The following is a 27,286-nucleotide window of genomic DNA, read 5'->3' as shown; positions in this document are numbered from 1 at the left end:
TTGAATTCTCTCTCTCTCTCTCTCTCTCTCTCTCTCTCTCTCTCTCTCTCTCTCTCTCTCTCTCTCTCTCTCTCTCTCTCTCTCTCTCTCTCTCTCTGCCTGCCATTCACCTTGTCGTCTTTTCACTCCCTCGCACTCTCAATCACTCATCCACTCCCTCACTCCTCCTTTCATCCTCACGACCACTTCTTGAAACCCTCCTTTCCCTTTCCTCCTTCTCCTCCTCCTTCTCTCCTTTACCTCCCTCCTTTACCTCCTCCCTTACCTCCAACTCCTTCTCTTCCAATATTGTTTTACTCTTCTCTTTTTTCTCTTTTCTCTTCACTTCGTCTCACGCATTAAATTTTAACTTTACACTTCCTACAAGACTTTATATTTTTTTCCTTCAATTTATATATATAGCTTTTTTCCTACCTCCCTCCCATTCAGTTTTTACCCACTTTACCTCTCCCTTCCCTTCCCTCTCCCTCTTCCCCCTCTTCCCTCCCTCCTCATCCTCTCTCTCTCTCGGTCCCTGATCGGGTAGAGTCTATTCTTCCTTCATTGTCTATTGTTTTGAATCTTCCTCTCGACAAGTCTGATTCTCCATTATTTACTCTAATGTTCATTCTTCTCCCCTGTTGAGAGTTAACCGTTCCGGGCAGTGAGCAACAGAGAGTAGGGATGAGAGAGAGAGGCCGAGATGGGAGGAGAGCGAGGGAGGAGAGGCGATTTGGGTGATGGGGAGCACTGAAACGGGAGGGTACGTAGTAAGAGTGGTTGCTGATGGGTTGTAGCGGTGGTGGAACTTGAGCGGGAGTAAAGGTAAGGAAATGAATGGGAGAAATAGGGAAAGAGTAAGAAGTGATGGAGAATGTAAATGAAGTGAAGAAAACTATTACTACTGCTACTGCTGCTACTACTACTACTACTACTACTACTACTACTACTACTACTACTACTACTACTACTACCACTACTACAACTACAGTAGTAATAGTAGAAGTAGCAATAATAGGAAAAGTAATGGTAATAGTATATATATATATATTAGAATACTAGAGCACACACACACACACACACACACACACACACACACACACACACACACACACACACACACACACACACACACACACACACACACACACACCCCGAGCCTACACAATACATACCAGGTGCACACGAGCCACATAATTTCAGTAACTCTCTAACTAACCTAATTACCACAGCAGCCGCAGGTAATTGCTTGTAACTCTCCTCATTTTGCTCGGTGGTGGCGCCGCGAGAGGGACTTTCTGTATTACCTTACTCGTATTCCCGAGTGTGTGTGTGTGTGTGTGTGTGTGTGTGTGTGTGTGTGTGTGTGTGTGTGTGTGTGTGTGTGTGTGTGTGTGTGTGTGTGTGTGTGTGTGTGTAAATATTACTTCTCTATTGGAACTACTAGTAATACAACTATCAACGTGTGTGTGTGTGTGTGTGTGTGTGTGTGTGTGTGTGTGTGTGTGTGTGTGTGTGTGTGTGTGTGTGTGTGTGTGGTGTTGTTGTATAGTACTCTACAGTTCCGTGTTTTACCATGTTGTGTTCCGCTGGTGTTGTTATTGTTTGCCATGTGACTGTTGTCTGTGTACGTGTGTGTTTGTTTATGCGTGTAGTTTTGTTGTTGTGTTGTTGCTGTGTTGTTGCTCTCATTACTTTGATGACGATGATGATGACGATGATGATGATGACGATGATGATGCTGGTGATTGTGAAGACAAAGTACGATGACATAACATTTTTCATAATATTTCTTACTTACGATGCGTTTAGGAAGAAAATATTACTGTACTATGAAAATATAAAGACTGAAAAGGTAAGAACGAGTAAATAGAAAAAAAGGAAGGAAGGGAGGAAGGAAAGAAGGATGGAAGAAAGGAGGGAGGTAAAGGAATAATTAATCAAGCAAAGGAGAACAGATATTATATAAATTTTGTTCCCTGCTGTTGCTTATATTTACTAGTACATTCAATTTTCAGTTTCCGAAAACACACAAAAGAAAATAAGCATAGTGCTCAATGGCGATTTAAAAATATCTTCATCATCTGCCCTGGAAAAGAAAAATTAATGATACTTGTGGATATGAATAACAGATTAATCTCTCTCTCTCTCTCTCTCTCTCTCTCTCTCTCTCTCTCTCTCTCTCTCTCTCTCTCTCTCTCTCTCTCTCTCTCTCTCTCCTCCAAAATACACCATGTGGCCAGACGTGGGGGAGGGAGGTGGGGAGGAGGGAAGGGGGAGGGTATTTCCCGGATGACGTCACAAACACAAAGAAGGGGACCGAGGAAGTCACTCACACACACACACACACACACACACACATGGTTCACCCTACCAAGTTATTTACGTGTGAACTTGAGGCATAATTTCGACATGGAATGAAAACTTGTCCCTTGTAAAGTCACCGATTTCTCCTCCTCCTACTAGCTTTACTACTACTACTACTACTACTACTACTACTATTGTTATTACTGCTGGTGGTACTCCTCCTCCTCCTTCCTGTATTTTACGTTTTCCTTTACCATTCCAATTGTTTCTTATTACAACTGGTACGTCCTATCTTCGTTATTGTTAATATTCTATGATGCTTCGACAATCTTGTAAGTAATACCCACCTCCCCCCTCCTCCTCCTCCTCCTCCTCCTCTCCCTCTCTCCCCTGCTCCTTTCATTCTTCCTTCCTTAGATTCGACGTAGTATGGGAGTTCTCGTCTTACTAAGCTTGTTTAGTATTCCATATTTCTTGTATTGCAATAATTTTCTGTAATTTTAGACGTACTTGGTTCATTTTTATGTCTTCGGTGACAGAATCTATCGAATCACATGTAGATGAAAAACCAGTGACCCACACACACACACACACACACACACACACACACACACACACACACACACACACACACGCACAGGGGCTAGATATTAATTTCGACAACAGCCGGCAGAGCAACCAATGTGTGTGTGTGTGTGTGTGTGTGTGTGTGTGTGTGTGTGTGTGTGTGTGTGTGTTTTCGAGCATGAGTGAGTCTTCGATTGTTTATTTGCCTGTACATGGTTGATTTTTTTGTCTCTATATTTTCTCGCATGAATGACGTGCATAGATTATTATTGTGTGTGTGTGTGTGTGTGTGTGTGTGTGTGTGTGTGTGTGTGTGTGTGTGTGTATGCTAATCACACACACACACACACCACGCTGAGCAGAGAGAGTACCTACGAAGTATTCCACCAAATCAATATCCATTATTTTCTTAGTCATTATTCATTTTTACGACACAGGTACAACACATATCATTTGTGGCACTACCTTAACAACATACTGAGAGAGACAAGCTAACGGTCCCTTCAGAGTGCCACAGTGCCAGCTAGAGCGCCGGGAAGCGCCACGCTGGAAGAGTAGGAAAGGCCGGAAAGAAAGACTCACTGGAAACATCAGAAGAGAGAAAGAGAAAGGAATAGAAACAAAATACAATCTTATATTGAAGAAAAGAAAGGGAGGGAGTGAGAGGGAGAGACAGGGAGAGAGGGAGAGTAAGAGAGAGAGGGAGGAGCGCCACAAACACAGCCGCCGCTTACAAACATTTGCTTCAGATCGCAGCCCACTAATAAACTCGTATGTATTATGAGATTAAGATTAGCCTCCTCCCCTCGCTTCCCCTCGTCTGCCCTCGCCTGCTCGGAACATCACCTTTACTACCACCGGACACAGAGGCCAAACTCGCCCCCTTGCCACCGGGCCAAAATCGGTCTTAATTATAGGGGACATTGGGGTTATGCGCGATGGGAGGGCGTGGCGGGGTTAGGGCATTATTGAGGAAGCCGACGAGAGGGGAATAGAGTGAAGGGGAGAGGAGCCCGAGGGGGGAGAGAGGGAGGAGAGGTTTACGGGGGCTTGTGGGGCGACCTCTCTCCCTCAGGACCTCGACTTTCGCCCCGGGCCGCCGCAGGAACAAGGGAACGGAGGTAAAACATGACGACGTGGTGAGGGTGTGGCGCGGCAGTAGCGGTGGTGGTGGTGGCGCTGAGGGAGGGAGGGATGGGTGGGGGGATGTATATGGAATAGTGATGAAGTGGTTAGGGAGGCAAACTAGTGTCAAGATATGGGTGTTGTTATAGTAGTAGTAGTAGTAGTAGTAGTAATATTGGTGGTGGTGTTAAGGGAAGACTAAAGTAATGTTGCAATGGCGCTTTTTATTTTAGTTGCGGGAGGTAGAGAAGATCTGGTTATTGTGGTGGTGGTGGTGGTGGTGGTGGTGGTGGTGGTGGCGGCGGTGGTGGTGGCGTAGGAAAAGGGAAAGAGCAGATAGGAAATGTATGTATCAACTTTTCATGCATGTATTCATTATTTTCCAGTGTATTTCTGAGTCTACAGTTTGTACTCGTATACTTCTCTTCCCACGCGCTCCCTTGTAACGTCATTTATTTATACAAACCACAACTCCGCGTCTCTCTCTCTCTCTCTCTCTCTCTCTCTCTCTCTCTCTCTCTCTCTCTCTCTCTCTGACCACTATCACGTGCTATTCTTTATTCTTTTCCTTTCGCTTTGCCATTTTCTTTCTCTTTCTTCCATCCTTTCTTCCTCTCTCGCCTTCAACTGTATAAATTTTACGTTCTTTCTTCTTCCCACCTTTCACTTTCATCTCCCACTTTTCCTCGTTCCCTTCCCCTTTTCCATCTCGTGTCCTCTTCCCCTTCCCTCCCCTCCTCTGTCGCTCCTCCCTCCCATTTCATATCTGGTTTGAACTAAAAGACTTTGGGAGCTAATCTGTTTTGAGGGCAATCCACGCAGGGACAGCAGCTTTGCCTTACCGTTGTGGGCGCGATGATGCTCGTCACTCACATTAGCAACACACATCCATAGGTAACAATGGCTGACTTTTACGTGTCATTGAAATAGCTATAGATGAATAGGTTCGGGAGAAGGTGAGAGAATCCAATCAGAGTATTACTAGCAGGAGATCTACTGACACCTACCATGCTGTTTTCTTGTAATCCATACTGTCTTATTTAAATTGGGAGATTTCAAATAATATAGGTGAATGCTCCTCTCCCCCCTTCCCATCCCACCCACGGAAGTCTAGGCAAATTTTTAGCCATTACAAATGAGGTAATTGTTGTCTTTGTCTGTCTGTCTGTCTGTCTGTCTGTCTTTATTTATCTCTGGACTGTTTTTGATTGTCCTTCAGTCAATCTTTGTTTATTTGCAGGGTTGTTTTGTTTTTATATATACATCTCTCTCTCTCTCTCTCTCTCTCTCTCTCTCTCTCTCTCTCTCTCTCTCTCTCTCTCTCTCTCTCTCTCTCTCGTATAATAATCATTGATCAGACGCTCGAAATCAGGTTCATCAGAGAAACAAGATCATTTCTCCTTGATAAGATAATGTCGTTACCATCAAAGTCACCACCACTGAGACCTCCCTTCTCTCTCTCTCTCTCTCTCTCTCTCTCTCTCTCTCTCTCTCTCTCTCTCTCTCTCTCTCTCTCTCTCAGATGGAGTAAGATAGGAAAAGGTGGATAATAACACCGGATATGGATTAGAGATTGGATAGGGTGAGAGAGAGAGAGAGAGAGAGAGAGAGAGAGAGAGAGAGAGAGAGAGAGAGAGAGAGAGAGAGAGAGAGAGAGAGAGAGAGAGAGAGAGAGAGAGAGAGAGAGAGAGATAGGGGAAAATGAGAATAAAACAGAAAGCTGGAAAGACAAGTAGAAGGGAAGGAAGGGAGGAGGAGGAGGAGGAGGAGGAGGAGGAGGAGGAGGAGGAGGAGGAGGAGGAGGAGGAGGAGGAGGAGGAGGAGGAGGAGGAGGAGAATACATCATTGGAGAAAAAAGCAAGAGGGACGTGAACTTCAACTTGAGAAGGAAAGAGGAAGGGAAGGCGGAGGGGAAGTTAGAGGAGAAGGAAGGAAGGAAGAGAAGGAAGGAAGGAAGGCAAAGAGAGGGAGAAGGACGAGGCATGAAAAGTAAACAGACAAGGACGACGAGGAAAGAGAGGAAGGAACACAAGGCAAGGAAAAACAGAGCGAGAGAGAGAGAGAGAGAGAGAGAGAGAGAGAGAGAGAGAGAGAGAGAGAGAGAGAGAGAGAGAGAGAGAGAGAGAGAGAGAGAGAGAGAGAGAGAGAGAGAGAGAGAGAGAGTTTTAAAATACAAAAAAATAAAAAATAAATAGTTTTGAAAATAAAAGCTAATGAATGGAAGATGAGAAAGAAATGAAGAAAAGGAGAAAACGGAAAGATTAAAGTGAAGAAAAAGTAAAAAAATGAAAAAAGAGAAAGACCGACTAAAGGAAAAGAATGGGACGAAAGAGAGAAGGAAGGATGGAGAAGAGAAACATGTGGAAGAAAGAGGGGAAAGTGGAGGGAGGAAAAGGAGGGATAAAAAAAAAAACAGAAAAACAAAAATAAAAGATAACAAGGAAAAGGGGAGGAGAAATAGAGAACGGACGGACTGACTAGAGTGAGGAGGATGGGAGGAAAGAAAGGAGAGAGGAATGGAGGGATGGAGGGAACGAACGAGGAAGGGGCGGGATGGGAAGGAGGGGAGGGAGGGGGTCGGTCTTGGCTCCTCCCCCGCAGATTCGATTATGAGATAACTTTGATGCGGCGTGTGTGACCCGGGGAGGTGTGTGTGGCCAGGCTGCCGGCGACAGATGTGGCCACAGCAACACACATGTGGCCACACTGACGGCAAAACACACACACACACACACACACACACACACACACACACACACACACACACACACACACACACACACACACACACACACACACACACACGATAAAAAGCACATAATATTTCGTTCACTGTTCCTGTTTTCATAATCTTACAGGATGGAGTAATAGTTTTGCAAGAAGAAACAACAACAACAATAGTAGTAGTAGTAGTAGTAGTAGTAGTAGTAGTAGTAGTAGTAGTAGTAGTAGTAGTAGTAGTAGTAGTAGTAGTAGTAATAATAATAATAATAATAATAATAATAATAATAATAATAATAATAATAATAATAATAATGATAATAATAATAGTAACAATAATAATAGCGGCGTCCAGCGATGCAGAACGAGTGGGCAACACAGTGTAACACGAACACAGCTAAAACATAACAAAACAGAAAAAAAAAATATTGGCGTGTAAACAAGGAAACTCACAACACGGCCACGCGAAGCAAACAAATCAGAATATATAATAAGGAAAGCCGCTGCTAACAAATTTAAACTCTCTCTCTCTCTCTCTCTCTCTCTCTCTCTCTCTCTCTCTCTCTCTGTTACTCACACACATAAATAAATATCTTTTTATTACAGTTTACGTTCAAGATATTATAAAATTAAAAGAGAATAATCGATATAGAAAACCATCTTAAAACACACTCTCTCTCACACACACACACACACACACACACACACACACACACACACACACAATCACGGACCATTACCCAATCACGTTCATGAAAGCAACAACATTTGGGCCACAAAATAACTTCCTCCGCCCACCAATTTGTCAATCACTAATTTTCTCTCTTTTCTCCCTCCATCACTCTCTCTTCCCCTCTCTCTACCTCCTTCCCTCCCTCCTCCCCTTCCTCCCCCTGCTGATCCAATTACCTTAAGGCCCACAAATATATCACTGTGCCATAACCCGCTACTGACGCCATTATCACACGAAGGCCTGGTCATGTGGGTGGTAATGGAGGGAGACGGGGAGGGGGAGGAAGAGGAGATGGGGCAGTGATTGGAAAGGAAGAAATGGAGATGCAGAAGTTGAGTTTGACGCCCTAATCAACACTAATTTCACTGAGTTGAGCAAATTATCACCACCACCACCACCACCACCACCATCACGTTTACTGGTGGTGGTGGTGGTGGTGGTGGCGGCCAGTGGTCAGTCTACGTCGTTCAGTCAGCACCCTCAGGCTAGCAAGATAACGTTAATGAGACTACTGTTTTATCTACATACAACCTTTGCTATGCGGTCATTACAAACTCTTGACCATTATGGCTCTTAATATCACCGAACCTTTCATAATCCCTTCACGCAAATAAATAAAATGAATAGACAAAAATTGGCAAAGAAAAGAGATGAAGACACTCCGTACCATCACAACCACCACCATCACCACTACAACACCGCTCCTTTCTACCACCGATACCACCACCATCACAACCAACACACATACCACTGCAACTTCCCGCCCACCGCCGCGACACTGCCTCTGCCCCTCCCTCCCCTCCACACCTCGGGTCATTGATTGAAATAATCCGTTTAGGGCAGTCTTGTAATGTGATCATTGTTAGTTGTGTATTGTTAGCCTTCTCCCCCTCCTCTCCTCCCTCTCCTCCTCCTCCTCCTGCCCCATCCTCCTCCTTCTACTCGTCCTCCTTCCCCTCTCCAACTCCCCCTATACACCCTCTTCTCCATTCCCTCATACCTCCTACTTCTCCACTTTCTCCTCCTCCTTCCTTCATCCTCGCATTCATTGCCGCCTTCCTCTTCCTCCTCCTCCTCTTCCTCTTCCTCTTCTCTTTTTCTTTCCTTCTCTCTTACGTTTCTTCAGTTTTCTTTATACATGCTTCATTTTATTTTGTTTTAATGTATATCATTCATTAACTCTCTCTCTCTCTCTCTCTCTCTCTCTCTCTCTCTCTCTCTCTCTCTCTCTCTCTCTCTCTCATATTCAGCTTATGTATTTGCTTTTTAAAATAACGTGACCCTCTCAACTTAATTTTCATTCCCTCCATGTTGCCTCCGCATAATTATTCAGCTGTCTCATTTCTCTCTCTCTCTCTCTCTCTCTCTCTCTCTCTCTCTCTCTCTCTCTCTCTCTCTCTCTCTCTCTCTCTCAATTTTGCTCCCTTTCCTTCACTCTTCACTTTTATCCTTACTACTTCCACGATAGAACAATGTCCCCTTCTCTCTCTCTCTCTCTCTCTCTCTCTCTCTCTCTCTCTCTCCGGTAAAAATATCCGCCAACTTCTCCGTCCACCCGTTCTCCTTCCCTTCCCTCTCCCTCTCCTCCCTCTCTCCCTTTCTCTCTTCTTCTTCCCGCAAACCTCAAACAAGAGGACAAACTAAACTAAATTCTCAACAGAGTAAGACAGTGTCACGAGGCGCCTTTTTCTCCCTTTAAAGCTGGAAACGTCGCTGCCAGAATAGGAGTTTGAACCGTCTCGGCTTCCCATCCTCTTCCCTTGCTCCCTTTCCATCTCCCTTACTTCCACCCTTAACTCCCCTTACTTACGTAGACTCTCCCCAACTCCTCACCCCTTCCCGTTAACTCCTCCTCTTAGACAGGTATGCTAATGAGCTGAACAGTCTGTCTAGTCTGTGTCGGTGCAAATATCAAGAGAAATTGTATTATAATAAAACAATTGTAGTGCTTTTTTTTTTTTTTGCGGGGCTTATTTACGTAGTTTTGCGGCTGTAGTTACGGCGCGCTTGCCTTTGTGTGTGTGTGTGTGTGTGTGTGTGTGTGTGTGTGTGTGTGTGTGTGTGTGTGTGTGCGGTGAAGAATACGTCTGTGCAGCGTGATATTATTAAAAAGATAGTCTGTTAGTTAGTTATTTAGTTCTCGTTAGTCAGCCAGCAAACCAGCCAGCCATCTAGTCAACCAACCATCTAGTCAGCCAGCCACCAGCCACCAGCCGCCCAGCCACGCAGCCTCCACTGGAATTTACATACTTCACCCACCCGTCTGGCAGTCCCGCCCCGGCCCGCCCCGCCCCGCCCCGCCCCGCACAGGCCCGACCCGCCCCCTCCCTTCCTGCCCGCCTCACGCTCCGCCATCACTTTCGTACCGCACGTAAATATGGAGGTAAATTACTGCCTAGCTCTCCGTCGTGCTGCTTATAATATTTTCTTACTGTAAGTCACGCGGATGTACGAACGCAGTGGCGAACTCCATGGTGTGTGTGTGTGTGTGTGTGTGTTTGTGTTTGTGTGTGTGTGTGTGTCGGGGTGTATCGGGGTGTTTCAGTGTGTGGTGGTCGCGAGATGGCCAATCAAAACAAGGCCTGCCCTCACCTGTTACAGCGATTGGCCGAGCCGTCAGCGGGAGGATCTTGCTGTCTTTTAAGGGCGCCACCTAGAAAACCTAATGATGATTTATGGGAGAAGGAGATTATGAAGGAGAGCATTTCAGTGCGCCGGTGGGACTCCGTGAGAGGAGAAGGGGCATGGGAAGGAAGGAAGGAGTGAGGGGAGAAGGAGGATTGGAGGGAAGGATGTTAACAAGGTCGCTGTCGTTATTATTGTTGTTATTATCAATTATTATTATTATTATTATTATTATTATTTATCACCATCATCAGTTATTTTAATATTTACGGTTTTACTTTCATAGGAGAGAGAGAGAGAGAGAGAGAGAGAGAGAGAGAGAGAGAGAGAGAGAGAGAGAGAGAGAGAGAGAGAGAGAGAGAATAATAACCTATAATACCAATCCCTTCAAAGAGGAAAGTAATACTACTACCCAATGCCGACACCACCACCATCACCACCACTACCAAAATTCCATAATGCTGGTGGCCTCCTCCTACTCCTCTCCCTCCCTCCCTCCCCCATCCTCCTCCTCCAGCTTCTCTTCCCCGCCCCCCGCCAAGTCCCGGAATGCACCGCCTTATCATGGGGGATTAGCGACCCTCTTTGTTAGAGGTACAAACCTTATCTAACCGAGAAAGTTGGAAAGAGAATCCAATCCGCTCTGGAATGCCTTTAACCTCCGCCGATCCTGTGTGGGACAAAGGCGAGGGAGTCTTGGCCGCTGACTGCACGCCCCTCCCTCCGCCCCACGCATCTCCCCTTCGCCCCATCACACGCCCTGCTGCACCACGCCCATACAAGCATCGCAACGCCTACTTGAGTACAAAACCACTCCCATACAAGCATCAACACGCCTACTTGAATATAAAACCACGCCCATACAAGCACTTTCCATGCCTATATGAGTACAAGACCACTCCCATACAAGCATCAACACGCCTACTTGATATAAAACCACGCCCATACAAGCACTTCCATACCTATACGAATACAAAGCCACGCCCATACAAGCACTTCCATAACCACATGATTACAAAACCATGCCCATGTCTGCATAACACTTACCCATACATGTACAGTATCATTTACATTCAGCCCCATCGGTCCATTTAAAGGCAAGGGGACTGGTACACCTTAGTACGCCCATATGTCCTAGAACAGTGCCGGCATCACCACACGTGCGTGCATCGTGTGGTGATGTCTGTCAATGGCTGAAATATATGAAATAAGTAAGAAAATAATATATGATAAACAAGTAAACCTGTATCACATAAATAAAAAATAATAATTCCTTCGTACATGATAAAAATTGTCGGACAGGGAAGAGACAGCAAAGCAGAAGAGGTGCGCATCAGAGACAGAAAGAAAAATCACCAATGATGCCAAAAACAGCACCAGGAAGTGAATGCGCACTGGATCTACACGTCAGTCTTCGAAAACCTTATACCACTCTTTGCAATCCACACATCATTCTTCTTCACACACACTTGAAAATAACACAGATCATAGGAATAATTAAAACGCAACACCAAATAGTAACAATAATACTGTATATACCCAGAACAACGCAGGCGACAACATTAACACAAAAGACAGCAACAAAAACCAGTAAAAAAAAAAGTATATAAAAACAAGTTATCTACCTTCTCATAATGCACCGAACAAACGCAACACACCACCACCACCACCACCACCACCAGCAGCTCAGTACTCTGGGAGGGGGAAGGGAAGGAACGGGGGTGCCAAGGGGGTGTTACCTGAGACCGCTTCATTACCAATCATCCAATCAGGCGGTCAGGTGCAGCGCGGCGGGGCGACAAGGTATCCCGGCACAGTTACAGCCTGTTAACCTTCCCTGGTAGTGGAGGGAGAGAGGGAGAGGGAAGGAGAGCGAGGGAGAGGAGGGAGGGACAGACGCGCCATTACCTCCAGCATCGGGTCCGCTTATCTGATGCTGCCCAGTAACCGGAGAGTCAGCTGGTGCCCGGGCAGGTAGAGAGGGGACTAGCGGGGGCACGGGACAGGTAGAAGGGGAAGGAGCAGTGGAGAGGAAAGGACGGGGAGGAGTGGGATGAGGATTCACTCTAATGTTCCACGAGGTTGTGTTTAATCGTTCCGCACAACTACCTAAGTGGATAGACAGACACACCAGCCAGCCTCCGTGTGGGTTTCGGGGCCAGGGAGGGACGTGGGAGCCCTTACAGTAGTGCGTGTTGATGCTGGTGTTTGCTATCTATGTTCCTTCAGGTCTTAATTCGCTTCTATATGTAGAGCCTGAAAAAACACACTAGCCAGTCTCCGTAGGGGTTTCAGGGCCAGGGAGGAACCTGGGAGCCTTATGGTAGTGCGTGTTAATGCTGGTTTTTGCTATCTGTGTTTCTTCAGCTCTTAATTCACTTCCCTTTGTATAGATAGACTGACACACCAGCCACATGCCATCCAGCTTCCGTTAGTGTGGCTTACTAGGCTCGGAGAGAACTGAGAACCCCTTTAGTAGTAAGAGTTTATGCTAATGTTGGCTAACTGTGATCCTTCAGGTCTTAATTCGCTTCCTTTTGTAGAGATAGACAGACATGCCATACCGCCTCCGTTAGTGTTGGTTGCCGTGCCCAGAAAGACTTGTGAATCATCAGAGTGATGTGTTAACTGTTAACGCTAGTGTTTGCTATCTATGTTCCTTCAGGTCATAATCCGTTTCCGTATGTAGTGATAGATAGACACGCCATCCAGCCTCCCTTATTACTGAGATTAGAAAGACTTGTGGATCATCAGAACATGTTGGTACTGGTGTTTGCTGCCACCTATGGTACTCCGTGCCTTGCTTTCCTCTATGCATCAATACTTGTGACACGCCGCCCGTCGCTCCTTCCACGAATTCCTTCCATGACATAAAATTCGTGTGCTTGGCCTCTTTTATGATACAATTTTTGCCTTCCTCCAGCAGTCACTCAATCTCTCATTCCTCTTTGATCTCTCTCTCTCTCTCTCTCTCTCTCTCTCTCTCTCTCTCTCTCTCTCTCTCTCTCTCTCTCTCTCTCTCTCTCTCTCTCTCATCCTCTCACCTTAAGGAGCACACACATTTACTTTCATCCTACTAACACATTTTCTTTTTACTTTACTACCATTGTAAACATTTTATTTGCATAATTCCAAGTTTTACCTATTTTTCTCCATACCGAAATTCATGTATTCTATATTCGGGGTTGTGATAATGTCGTGTCATTCATAACTTCTCACCATCGCGAACCTCCCCTCATCACTATCCCTTATAATGACCACAATCAGAACAGCACTATAATCAACATCATTAACATCACTATAATTATCACCACAATCGTAATCCTCACAATTATCATCACTATCATCATCATCATCATCATCATCATCATTATCATCATCATCATCATCATCATAAGCTCCCCCTTCCTTCCCCTCCGACCGGAACTAGATACACATTGTAAAGGAGGAAAAGGAGGAGGAGGGGGATGGTCAGCAGCTTGTTAGGCAATAGAAATGAACCAATGGGGCGGCTTCTCCTTATCTACCTTCTGGCCAATCACAGCCCCGCCCTCGGCCCGGCCCTTGGGAGAGATTAGATGACGGCCAATCAGGTACAAGGATCTGGCGGCTACACGTGCTGCCGCCAATTAACGCACGAGATAACGAGAGGAAACAATTCGGCGAAGAGAAATGGAAGGACGTGATGCTTTCTGGGAAGACGAGAGTGAAAGTAGCGAAAGGAAAGATGATGAAAGACTAGATATAAACAGAAAGAAAAGAAAGAGGGAAAAAAAAAATATAAGGATTTTAGGAGTGAAGTGAAATAGTGTAGCAATAAACGTGAGAGACAGAGAGAGAGAGAGAGAGAGAGAGAGAGAGAGAGAGAGAGAGAGAGAGAGAGAGAGAGAGAGAGAGAGAGAGAGATCGTATTACAAAAAAAAGCCAGTTTAATAAATAGACTGCAAATCTGAGACAAATTCACATAAAAAAAGAACACTGCCAACGAAAATATGAAACAAAATGGAACAGCGTTATAAATAGGAGGAAGAGGAGGATCATAGGGAGAAGAAAACGTCTTAGGAAAGAGAAATGAAGGGGGGAAGTGGAGAAGGGAAGAGAAAGAGGAGAAGGAGCAGAAAAAGAGGGTTTGTTACACACTCAAATAGGAAAGGGAGAAAAATCTGACTAGAATTTGAGACTTTGTTTTTTGTGGGATCCGTAAGTGTGGCGACGGTGGCGGCGGCGGCGGCGGCGGCGGAGGAGGAGGAGGAGGAGGAGGAGGAGGAGGAGGAGGAGGAGGAGGAGGAGGAGGAGGAGGAGAGGGAGGGAAGAAGGTCAAAGATAGTGGTGGAGGAAGGGGGAAGTGAGGAAGGAGGAAGGGGAAGATGAAAAAAAAAAAAAAAAGTGCCATGAGTTATGAAGATGAGGTTACTTGACTTCTTCCCTCCCTGCGCAGCAAAGCCAAAGCCGCCGCCACGCGTTCGAAACCCTTGCCAAAAAAAGAATCACAGGTACTCATCGCCACACAAAGACCAAGACAAGCAAGTCAATGTTCCTCCCGTTGGTTTCTTCCCGGGAGGTTTGAGGGAAGGGCGTGTTGTGTTCGGGTTAGCGGCCGTGTTTAGCGGCAATGAGGAAGCCAAAGTCAGGGAGTCGTGCAAAGATCATAAGGCGGGCGTCTGTTTTCCGTGTGGGTGGGTGTGAATGGTCCCCTGTAACTGGCGGCCTGGCCCCTCCGTCTTATCTTTCTCTCTCTCTCTCTCTCTCTCTCTCTCTCTCTCTCTCTCTCTCTCTCTCTCTCTCTCTCTCTCTCTCTCTCTCTGGTAATCATAACGATACTCACAATTTCACATTTACAATTTAAAAACATAACAATCCTAAATCTCTCTCTCTCTCTCTCTCTCTCTCTCTCTCTCTCTCTCTCTCTCTCTCTCTCTCTCTCAGGTGACCTTGAGTAACTTGCACAAAATCCATCTCTACATCCGCGCAATTATGAAAGTTTCCACGCATGAAAAAAGGGGACGAGAGAGAGAGAGAGAGAGAGAGAGAGAGAGAGAGAGAGAGAGAGAGAGAGAGAGAGAGAGAGAGAGAGAGAGAGAGAGAGAGAGAGAGAGAGAGAGAGAGAGAGAGAGAGAGAGAGAGAGAGAGAATTAAAGCATGAAAGACAGGCAAAAGTGACATACGTAAAGTAATGGAAAAGATAAAGAGAAAAGACTGGATGAGAATATTGTGAAGAAAGAATGAAGGAAAGAAGGAAGGAAGGAAGGAATGAAAGAAGGGAGAAGGAGGACATAAAGAAAGAGGAATCGTACAATGAAAGGAGAGAGAGAGAGAGAGAGAGAGAGAGAGAGAGAGAGAGAGAGAGAGAGAGAGAGAGAGAGAGAGAGAGAGAGAGAGGAAAGTTAAGAGAGAAACAAAAACAATGGTGGAGGAGGAGACGGTGGAGGAGAAGGAAGAGAAAGAAGAAGAGAAAAAGGACGAAGACGAGGACAACTGAACGAAAAGAAAGAATAGAGAGGAAAAGGAAAAGAACGAACAGAAACTAAAAGGCAAAGGGAAGAGAAAGAGAGGAAGAATAAAGGATAAAAACAGATATATGGGAGTAGAAGTTATATGTAGGAGTACGAGAGGAGAGGGAAGGAGGCGGAGAGAGAGAGAGAGAGAGAGAGAGAGAGAGAGAGAGAGAGAGAGAGAGAGAGAGAGAGAGAGAGAGAGAGAGAGAGAGAGAGAGAGAGAGAGAGAGAGAATAAAGCCTGGATAAAGAGAGGAGAAACGTCAGGAAGGGAGAGAAAGTTAAGGGAGAATAGATTAAAAGGAGTGAGAGAAGGAGAGAAGTATTGTAAGGAAAAGACAGAAAAGAGAGGGAGAGGGAGAAATATCCAGAAATGAACACAAAAGAAGGACAAACAGCAGCAGACCTCTTGGCCCAGTCGAGATTGTTTGTATTAGGTTGCACTAACTCATCTGAAGTTAGAGATGCGGGAGAGTAAAGACGGAGGGAGAATGGCGTAAAGGGAGAGGAGAGCGAGTGTGTGTAATGGGATAGTAGAGGGAGAGAGGAAGGGAGTGTAGAGGGAGAGTAGAGGGAGAGGTGGAGGGAGTGTAGAGGAGGCGTCATCTTTAAGAAGCTGTCAATATGCACGACACAGGCTGGTCCGATCACCTCCCTCTCCCTCTCCCTTCCCTACTAGCGCCCCTCCTCGTCCCTCCTCTTCATTATCCCTCCCTCCTTCCATTTTCCTCCCTCTCTCTTCCTTTTCCTCCATCTTCCTCCTCTTCGCCCATCTTCCCCTCCTCTTCCTCTTCCTCCTCCTCCTCCTCCTCTTGATGCTGCACTTCGCTCGCTCTTTGCCTCCCATCTTTTCTCTCTTGTCCTTCTTTTTGTCCACTATGCTCTCTCTCTCTCTCTCTCTCTCTCTCTCTCTCTCTCTCTCTCTCTCTCTCTCTCTCTCTCTCTCTCCCTCTGCACTGCAGTCAAAAGAAAAGATTTATATCAGCTGATTAAAATGCGTATAAATGAACATCTGATAAGTACCTTGATTATGCATGCGTGAGAGAGAGAGAGAGAGAGAGAGAGAGAGAGAGAGAGAGAGAGAGAGAGAGAGAGAGAGAGAGAGAGAGAGAGAGAGAGAGAGAGAGAGAGAGAGAGAGAGAGAGAGAGAGAGAGAGTTATTATATTATAACATTAAAAAAAAAAGGTTAAACATGAAGTAAAACCAATCTTATCAATCGGATATGAAAGCAGCAGGAGAAGCAGTGGCAGCAGTAGTAGCATTAGTGTAGTAGTAGTAGTAGTAGTAGTAGTAGTAGTAGTAGTAGTAGTAGTAGATAACAACAATAACACCAATAACATCGGGACAAGTAGAAGCAGAAAGCAATCGTAGCAACAACAGCCAAATAAACAAGAATAACAATAACATCTTATTCATCCTCCCCTTCGTCTCTCCTCCTTCCCTTCCTGTGCCTTCCGCCCAGCTCAGTGCCGCCGCCTCCTCCTCCTCCTCCTCCCATCCCTCCCTTCCTCCTCCTTGCCGCCGAGCTCCGTCCCTCCCAACTGAGAGCCGGGGCGAGGGGCCAAGATTGACCCGTGTTGGTACAGACTTAAGCCTTAATCTGGCCTTGTCGCGCCTGTTATAGACACACGGAGGGGAAGAGAAGGGAGGTGTAGGGTGAAGGGCGCAGGCGAGGGATGGGAAGGGAGAAAAGGGGGAATGGAAAGGGGAGAATAAGAAAAGGAATGAAGGAAAGTGAAAATAGGAAGGAAATGGAAGGAATGAGAGATGGAGTGAAGAGAAAGAAGGAAGAGGAGGATAGGGAAAAAGGAAAGGGAATAAGATAAAGATAAAGAAACACTGTATATGTGAATGAAGGAAATAAAAATGAAGGAAAGTGAAAGTAGGATGAAAATTGAAGGAGTGGATGAAGGAAGCAAATGAAGAAAAAGGGAAAATGAGGGGAAAAGTAAAGAGAAAAGAAAATAACTACTAAAGACAAAGAAAACACGATACGAGTATTTGAATGAAGGAAAGACAAGAAAAAATATGAAGAGAGCCACGACTCTAGCATATACAATTGAAATATATCATATTGAAAAAAAATAATAATAATAAATAAAAATCACCATGGGACGCTTAGATCCTGGTCCTTCTAATTATTTATTCATCGTTAATTATCCGCCACTCCAGCGACCCGTCTACTTATAAGCGTAATGCGGCACAGCGGCGAGGGAGGAGAGGACGCAACGTAACGAGAGTCAATCCAGACAACTGGCTTTAGGTTGTACTTTCGTGGCCATGCTGAAGTCACGCTCAGGAGTACGGTAACCTCTTGGGCTCACTTTCACAGTTGCGGTCAGAAGCACAGTAGCAGTACATTAATCTCCTGTATTTATTTCCGCAGCTAGGTTATGGTCAGATGTACAGTGACCTGCTGTATTCACTTCTACTATGTTTTGTTTCACTGTCCCTAAGTATTAACCTTGATTTTCTGACAGTCTTCTTGCATTAAACTCGTTCGTATCAGATCAGTAGGTTTAAGATTTAAAGGGAAGACGCTAACCACAGTGAAAGTGAATGTGGGATGTTATTCAACTAATGACCATGACTATACTACGAATGTGTGTCTTTACTTTCTTATAATATTCATACTTGTCGTTGTGTCAGCGTGGTGCAGTGACCTCCATGGTTTTATTACTCACAAAATAATTATTCCTGCTATAAACTTACAATTCACCCAGAAATCAACGGAACAAAACGCAAAATTATGGACGTCTCTTCAACGGAAATAGAGACGCAGGAATTAATAATACTACATAATTTTCCTTCACGATCTATTTATCCATCTATCTATTCTTCTAATCTTCTGGACTACCTATTCTATTAGCAGGATTTTAATGAACGGGGTAGAATATCACAATTAAGTCACAGGTAATATTTTTTTCAGTAAATCTGCCTCTCAGTACCAATATTTTAGTCTGACTATCAAAGTTATCGTCCACACAAAGCTGTCAACTCACCACGCCTCCCACCGTCCAACTCTGTAATTAAGTTATTTTCCTATTACGTACACCCGTGCCTTGTCCGGCAGGTGTTCAACTTCCTCGTTTACTTATCACATTTATCCAGCAAACAAACCATCACTATCTTCCATGTTCCACTGTCCATCCCTTCCATCAAATTATCCTGTTATGTATCTGCGCCTCCCGCTAACTCAGGTGTGTCTTGCCCCGCAGGTGTCCTCTATTAACCGAGTGCTGCGGAACCTGGCCGCACAAAAGGAGCAAGGATCAGTGGGCGTGTCAGCGAGCGGCGGCGAAAGCGTCTACGATAAGCTGCGGATGTTCAACGGCGGGGCGGCGGCAGCGGGGTGGGCGGCGGCCTGGTACCCCGGGGCAGCAGCGGGGCACCTCGGCCTGCCCCAACACCACAACACCGCCCTGCCGCCCCTGCCACGGGAGGACCCTAAGCGAGGTAAGAGACACGTCCTTTTCATGAGCGGTAAAGCCATCTATCTGTCTCCACCTCTCCCTCTAGACGCCTTCAAAGCTCACCTCTCTCACTCCCTTGGTCTTACATGATGATCTACTGTCACACATCTTTTCACCATACAAAGCTGTTCAGTAATGTCCAAAGCTATATATATTTCCATACATGTTCAGTCTTCCTAAGCTGCTTTCACACACCGAAGCCAATATGGGTTTCCATACAAATTCAACTTAAGTAATCGTCCCTCAACTATGAGCACCTACCAATGAACACTGTATTTACTTCCATCCCAAAGAAAAGAAGCCAACATACTTAGACAGCCACTACACTCACCACCACAAATACCATGTTACAAGGTTCACCCTAGTTGCGCTCACCACCATGAACACTAACACCATAAACCTTATGTTTGCCTCACTCTAAAGGAAAATATCAGAATGCTCAGTCTAGAATAAAAGACCATATTACAAGATTCACCCTAGTGACACTCACCACCGTGAAGATTGACACTATAAACACCATACTTTCACTCCAAAGAAAAAAAGAATACTGAAGACATTCACTAAACTCACTGGGGCAAAAGATCCCATTACAAGATTCGCCACAGTTACACTCAAAGCAATGAAGGCAAACACCACGAAAATCACATTTACTCCCACTGCCAAGAGAAAAACGCCAGAATACTTCGACATTCACTACTTTCGTTAGCATAAAATATCATATTGCAAGGTTCACAATGAGCTAACACCATAACACCATATTTGTTCCCTTTCCACTGTTACTATTAAGAACACCAAAGCGCTTACTACATTGCCAGCACAAAATACCACCCCAGTTACACGAGTTACACACACCATCGTACTTTCAACACCATCATGAAAACCACATTTGCTCCCACTCATGCTGTGCCACCAACCCCTCACATCTTCCCATCTAATCTTCAGCCGCGCGGCACATGACCACTAGGGGCATGTAAGGGTTAACTTGCTACAGCTCGCAGTGTGTTATGAAAGTAAGAAATTCCATCAATGAAGCGTGGAGCAGTGGTGGTGCCTGCCTCGACTTGGAAGCCATACAAAGGGGAGGGAAGCAGGGAATCTCTTAACCCTTTATCATCTTGCTTTACCCTCTGGTTTTGTAACTTAGCTTCTTGCTCTGCTGACTCCACTACACTCGCTTCTGTTTCTACCACCACCACCAATACCACTACCATCATTACCCTATGCTTTCATTCTCAGTGTATATGGATGTATGCATGAATGTTGATATGCACGTACGTTCTGTATATAAATTACACAAACAAGGAACTACAGAGTACTATACAACAGCAACAGCACACATGCGCACAGACACACACACACACACACACACACACACACACACACACACACACACACACACACACACACAAAAGTACGTAAGATAATGTCAAGAATGGGATTAGTGGTACAAGGCATAAGGAAGTAACGGTTGAGGCGGGATGACGATGATGGAGGGAAAGATAGACACTCACTTGTGGCAGGAAAGAGAGCAAGGGTGGATAAATCCTGCCTGAGGGGGTGGATTACACGCCGCGTCTACACAGGGCGCGGCGCTGAGGTGGGGCTTCAGGAAGTGAGACAAAACTGATTTTACTTCTGTTCTACAGTTACTCAAGGGAGAATAGACCATGACTAAGGATGAGTAAGAGAGACGATGATGAGGGAAATGGAGAGGACAGGATGCCAAAGGAGATGAATGCAAGCAAAGGGAAAATAGGCCTTGACTGAGGAGGAGGAGATGATAAAAGAAATGGAGAGGATGGGACGCGAAAGAGAAATACAAGCCGACACATGAGAACAGACAATGACTGAGGAAAAGATGAGGAAGAGGAAGGAAATCGAGAGGGCAGGATGGAAAAGATTAAGGCAAGCCGAAAAAGAGAAAGTACGGGCAAGGATGGATATGAGAGAGAGAGAGAGAGAGAGAGAGAGAGAGAGAGAGAGAGAGAGAGAGAGAGAGAGAGAGAGAGAGAGAGAGAGAGAGAGAGAGAGAGAGAGAGAGAGAGAGAGAGAGAGAGAGAGAGAGAGAGAGAGAGAGAGAGAGAAAATAGAGAAATAGAAAGACGACGAAAATATCTCAACAACAACAATGGAATGTGTGTGTGTGTGTGTGTGTGTGTGTGTGTGTGTGTGTGTGTGTGTGTGTGTGTGTGTGTGTGTGTGTGTGTGTGTGTGTGTGTGTGTGTGTGTGTGTGTGTGTGTGGATCAGGTAGTGGTGGTGGAAGTGGAGTGATGGAGGGAGTCAGAGCAGGAAAGGAGGTGGAGCAGCAGCAATCAGTCCGGTTTATAAGAAAGTATTAGGGAGGCGTGCCTTTGAAGGGGCCGACTTGGACGCACTCAAGCCTCGCCCTTCAAAGTCCCGCTGGACATGTCGCTCGACCCATTACTGTGAAGGAGCAGCTGGTCAAGACGCCATCAAAGGCTCTCTCTGCCTCTTCGTCTCTCTGTCCGTCCGTCTATCTCTCTGTCGCGTATCTTTCTTTCCCTCTTGAGTTCTAAAATTGCGTCTCTCTCTCTCTCTCTCTCTCTCTCTCTCTCTCTCTCTCTCTCTCTCTCTCTCTCTCTCTCTCTCTCTCTCTTGATTCATTTTCCCATTTGTATTAATCCCTTTGAATTTTTATTTTTTTTCATTATTCTTAGTATATTGTATTCTGGGGATTAATTTTGGTTTGTTTTTATTCTCCTTACTTTAATCGTCATTTTTCATGTTCTACTTTATTATTTTTCTTCTCTCTCTCTTATTATTCCTCTGTCTCCTCTTACGTTATCACTGTTCTACTCCTTTACTTTTTTTTTTCTTATCCTACTTCCCAAATTCCTTCATTTTCAATCTCTGCTCCTCCTCCTTCTTTCACTCTAACTTCTCCTTCCTCCTCCTCCTCCTCCTTCTCCTTCTCCTCCTCCTCCTATTCCACGTTCTTTTGCCTCCTACTTTTCTTACCTGTGGAGTTATATGAAGAGTTTGAACTGCTTAAGGTGAAGAACCCTACAAATGCCTACACAACCCATACAAATGCGCTCCATGACGGCTGTGCGGGGTCAAGGCAGGCAAGGGAAGCCGTGCATTGATAGAGCTATGGCTACTTGTTCCACTGGCGACTTAATAAGGAGGCGTGGAGAAAGACACAGAGACGGGGAGAGATAAGAGAGATAAAAGAGAGAGAGAGAGAGAGAGAGAGAGAGAGAGAGAGAGAGAGAGAGAGAGAGAGAGAGAGAGAGAGAGAGAGAGAGAGAGAGAGAGAGAGAGAGAGAGAGAGAGAGAGAGACTTTTCTCCTATTCTGTTTCCTTCCTTCGTCATTTCTCCACTCCTCCAGCGCCTTATTTTTCATCCTTCCTCCTCCCCTTCTTCCTCGCAGTCGTACGTGTGCTTGCTTCATCCTCCCTCCCTCCCTTCATCCTCCTCCTCCTCCTCCTCCTCCTGCCGCGACTACAATGCCCAGCTAAGCCCGACCACGTGTGCCTTACCTGGGCAAACACGGCCGCTGAGGAGAACACAGCCCGCCCAAACAGTGCTCGGGGCTATCCCAGATTAAGCCCGCCTTTCACCTTCATCCTGAGTCAATATACGCTCAGGTGTGGGCAATTAAATGGTCAATGAATGTAACGCAAGGTTCTTAAAGGCTGGGCGGGGCGGGGCGGCGGAGGGAGGAGGAGGAGAAGGGGACGTTGTGAAGGAGTGTTTGAGGATTAGGAACGTGTAAGGCAGGGGGCGGGGAAGGACGGGGTGACGAGGTTGTCTCAAGGCGCCGCTTCAAAGGGAGTCGCCGCTCCTTGATAGTCTGACGACCTCCTAAGACTGACTGACCTACAAGACTCGTGGCAGAAGTAAAAAGACCATGTAAGATTCTCAACTGGAAGACTTTGAACTGGAAGACTTTGAAACGATACGTCTAAGTAGGAAGGTATGAAAGTAGGTAGTTTAGAAATGTCCCGGAACACTCTCTCTCTCTCTCTCTCTCTCTCTCTCTCTCTCTCTCTCTCTCTCTCTCTCTCTCTCTCTCTCTTACTTTCCTTTTCACAGCACGAGGTTACTGAAGTCATCACAACAACCACACACTTGTCGGCTCACCACACCTCACTACACCACATCACCTCTCCACACACCAGCTTTACCACGAGACATCACAATACCACATCTCACTATTATCATCTTGCCACCATACCACACCATACTTAACACTAACATACCAACCACACCACACCACACGCCTCCCTCCACCACAGCTCCGCCACATCAAACAGTCCTCCACCACAGTAGGAGTATCCACTTGTATTCTTTTACCACCACATCCTCACCACATCCCCACCACAAAGAATGTATCATGCCCTCATCCCTGCCACACTGCTACACCTCCCCGCCACCACACCTCACCACAGCACCACCACAGCCCGCCACTGAGTTACACCTTCACAAAGGTATTACCAAGCCGCCGCCGCCTCCACAGCCTTAGATTGCTCTGCTGTACATGTCTCTTATACTTTGTGCCGCCTCTTCCTCCTCCTTTTCCTCCTCCTTTTCCTCCTCCTTCTCCTCCTCCTCTCTCTTCTAATTTTTCATTTTTATAAGTTAATAGTAAATGAAGTTTTTTTTTTTTCTAAGCAGAATGTTGATATAGTTACCCACTCCGGTGTACTGAAAGGTTGAAGTGGCGACACACACACACACACACACACACACACACACACACACACACACACACACACACACACACACACACACACACACACACACACACACACACACACACACACACACACACACACACACACACACACACACACTCACTCACTCACTCACTCACTCACTCACTCACTCACTCACTCACTCACTCACTCACTAAAACATCCGATGAAACATACAAAAGAAGAGAGAAAATAAAAAAACATAAATGAAAGAAGAATAAAAACAAAAAGAAAACACAGTAAAAAAAGAAAAATCACACATACTCACACACAAGAAAAAACAACAGAAAAAAAATATATAAAAATCTAAAGAAAAAGGTTAGAAAGAATGAAAGATAAAAAAAAAAACGTAAAGAAAAGCTAGATGATGGAAAAGACTAAAAAAAGACGTAAAAAAGGTGGATTATGGAAAAAAAAGAGGGCGAAAAAAGCAGAGAGAGGCGAGAAAGGGGGCTGACCACTAGTACTGTAGGGCAAGGCAAGCCGCATTACGTGGTGTCCAAGGCGGTAAAACTTGTGTAGGACTGGGTGTGATCCCTGCTTGAAACTCATACAAGGCTTCCTGTGGGGGAGGAAGCCAAAAAAAAAAAAAAAATAGGAGGAGGAGGAGGAGGAGGAGGAGGAGGAGGAGGAGGAGGAGGAGGAGGAGGAGGAGGAGGAGGAGGAGGAGGTGGTGGTGTGCGAGAGAATACCTACGTATGAAGGGATGAGTATGAGAGGCTGAGGGCGTTGTGGAAATAGTAGGGAAAGGTCAGTATGATTTGGACGAGAGAGAGAGAGAGAGAGAGAGAGAGAGAGAGAGAGAGAGAGAGAGAGAGAGAGAGAGAGAGAGAGAGAGAGAGAGAGAGAGAGAGAGAGAGAGAGCGCGGGGAGGGGGGGAGAGGGGAGATATAGGGAGAGGGAGAGTACTGTAACACTATCAGCTTCTTTCTCTACACTGCTCAGTCAAAGGGAGAAAAAGGGAGAGAAGAAAACAGAAGAATGGGAAGGAGTGGAAAATGAGGAAGAGGGAGAAAGAGGGGAGAGAAGGAGGGAAGGGAAGGAGCACATTAGAATGCCCCCCACACTTCCTCGTTATAGTCTCCCCTCCTTTTCTTCCCCCTTGCTAAAAAGAGCAGCTCCTCCCTAACCAGGTTATAGGTCTCTTGTGGCCCCGCAACAATCCCCACCACCATCACCACCACCATCACCACCACCACCACCACCACCACCACCACCACCATCGCTATCACTATGCACTGTGCACTGTACCCAACATACCACTTTATCCACTGTTTCTATCTCAGCCCCTCTATCACCACCCTATCACTATCATTATAAGCTATACGCTACACCACTGCATTCACTGTTCCTATCACAGCCATACTATCATCACGATCATCACCTCCACCATTATCGACTGCTACTGCTACTACAACTACTACTATTACTACTACTACTACTACTACTACTACTACTACTACTACTACTACTACTACACGCAAAGTCCATTTCTGTCACTATCATCATTGCCACACACCATCATAACCACTATAATAATTAATCTCATATTTAACGATCTCAAGAAATATTATCATCACAACACCACAACTAGCATCACTTCTAATACCATCACCACCACCACAGCTGCCACCCTGAACACATACTGTCCACAGCCTTCAATTGACTCAAAGGATCGTCCACCACCCCTCCCCTCTCTTCATCCCTAAACTTGACCTAAGAAACACAAATACACTTTTCACCCTAACGGAGGATTGGGACAACAAGGAAAACAGGAGGAGGAGGAGGAGGAGGAAGAGGAGGAGGACCCAACAAATTAAGAAGAAAGACAAATTAAGGAATCTTATTGTGCTCCACTCTTTTTTTCTTTTTCTTTTCTCATGTTTCTAATTCTTCTTCACCGAGTTTTACTTTTTTCTTTTCTTTCCTTTTTTTTTTTTTTTGCCCATCAGTTGTTTGGAAATGTTTGATGATGACTTCGTTTCGTCCCAATTTTTCAGTGTAACATTTGATTATTCCATTACATTCCACGCTTTTTTCCCCCGGTACTAAATTCAATCTGTATCACCGCACACATGTTTCCCCTGCATGGTACACAGTCAAATATTTCAAGTGGCATACTGCAAATTATTCCATTATCGACCGCAGCAAAGCACGGCGTCAGTTTCCTCATCAGCGTCCTCCTGTATGTCACCAAGCATGTCTTCTCCTTTACCTATGTTCCTGTATACACGTAGTGCCAGAAAGTCATTACAGCGCATACTGGTTAGATACAAAGGGAGGAAGGCAGTAAATATTCACGCTCTCTCTCTCTCTCTCTCTCTCTCTCTCTCTCTCTCTCTCTCTCTCTCTCTCTCTCTCTCTCTCTCTCTCTCTCTCTCTCTCTCACTCGACCTCCACAACAAATATTACTCAACACAACACACTCACGCACTCACACACACGTATACACTCATTATCCCCAAACACACACACACACACACACACACACACACACACACACCATACTATATAGACCCAGGCCAGAGTGACTATCCTGAAGAGGGAACTCGGGGCGTGGGAGATGAGGCGGCGCGGCAACAGAGGATAATGTGATTTCGGCGGGGATATCCATCAGAAATTCGTGTGGTGGTGAAAGCAGTAATTAGTTGCCGGGATATAAACGGCCAAATGATTAAATTACGTGGCAGTGTGATTGGCCAGTGATTGGAGGGAGGGATGGAATGAGGCGGGAGGGAGGGAGGGTTGGAATGAGGAGGGAGAGAGGAATGTAATGTCTTGTTAATGATGCACGTGGTGGTGGTGGTGGTGGTGGTGGTGTAGGATGTATTGTGCAGTGCGTCTTGATGCTGTTACTTATGATGTGTTGCTGCAAAGGCTATGTGTTAGCTGTTTTGTAGTAGCTGCTGTGAATCTCTCTCTCTCTCTCTCTCTCTCTCTCTCTCTCTCTCTCTCTCTCTCTCTCTCTCTCTCTCTCTCTCTCTCTCTCTCTCTCTCTCTATATATATATATATATATATATATATATGAAAAATAGCATACGGCAATGCATTATTTGTCAAGTCGGAGGTGCGTGCATGCCAGTATTTGACCCTTGCGACAAACAGCTTAACGTTAGGCTCCTTAAAGGGGTTGTCAGTGACTAGTCACGGAGATTGAGCTTTTGGTGCAATAAATGCGATAACAAAGCATGAGGTCCACTGATTGCATGCATTACCACCGCGCCATGGACACCTCACCCACAGGCTGGGACGCGTGAAGTGGCTGCGGCTTGGGAGCGACACCAAGGACGCCTGAAGAAAGACAAAATAAAAAGGCGACAAACTCAGGCAAGGCTGTGAAGTGGAACAGTCTCCAAACCTCATGCAAAAAACAGGCAGAGGATTCCCGTCTCTTGCAAGGAGGCCAGGATGTGTAGCAGCAGGAAATTTGGCTGGAGCGTGAAGGAAAGGCGAGACAGAATGTCTGTCCACAGCCTTCCTCTTTGCAGGAGATGCCGAGTGCTTCTCCTGCCTTCAAAAATCGATCTTAATCCTCT

At 45.6% G+C, this 27,286-nt stretch overlaps 1 protein-coding gene and 1 long non-coding RNA gene across 3 annotated transcripts in view; one reads left to right on the top strand and one right to left on the bottom strand.

Annotated features, from left to right (window-relative positions):
• LOC135103159 (uncharacterized) overlaps window positions 1–11,210 on the bottom strand; it is a 153,418-nt gene extending 142,208 nt beyond the window's left edge. Inside the window, exon 1 of the long non-coding RNA XR_010269940.1 lies at window positions 11,105–11,210. This is a non-coding gene — a long non-coding RNA (uncharacterized LOC135103159). The remainder of the gene's footprint in view (window positions 1–11,104) is intronic.
• Window positions 1–27,286, top strand: part of LOC135103155 (paired box protein Pax-6-like) — a 120,415-nt gene that overhangs the window by 68,046 nt on the left and 25,083 nt on the right. For both annotated transcript variants that reach the window (XM_064009233.1, XM_064009232.1), the window contains exon 5: window positions 18,771–19,008. In XM_064009233.1, coding sequence (XP_063865303.1) covers window positions 18,771–19,008 — 238 coding nt within the window. The remainder of the gene's footprint in view (window positions 1–18,770; window positions 19,009–27,286) is intronic.

This window comes from Scylla paramamosain, chromosome 8 (assembly GCF_035594125.1).
Source record: "Scylla paramamosain isolate STU-SP2022 chromosome 8, ASM3559412v1, whole genome shotgun sequence".
NCBI lineage: Eukaryota > Metazoa > Arthropoda > Malacostraca > Decapoda > Portunidae > Scylla > Scylla paramamosain.
This window is presented reverse-complemented; position numbering and strand designations above follow the sequence as displayed.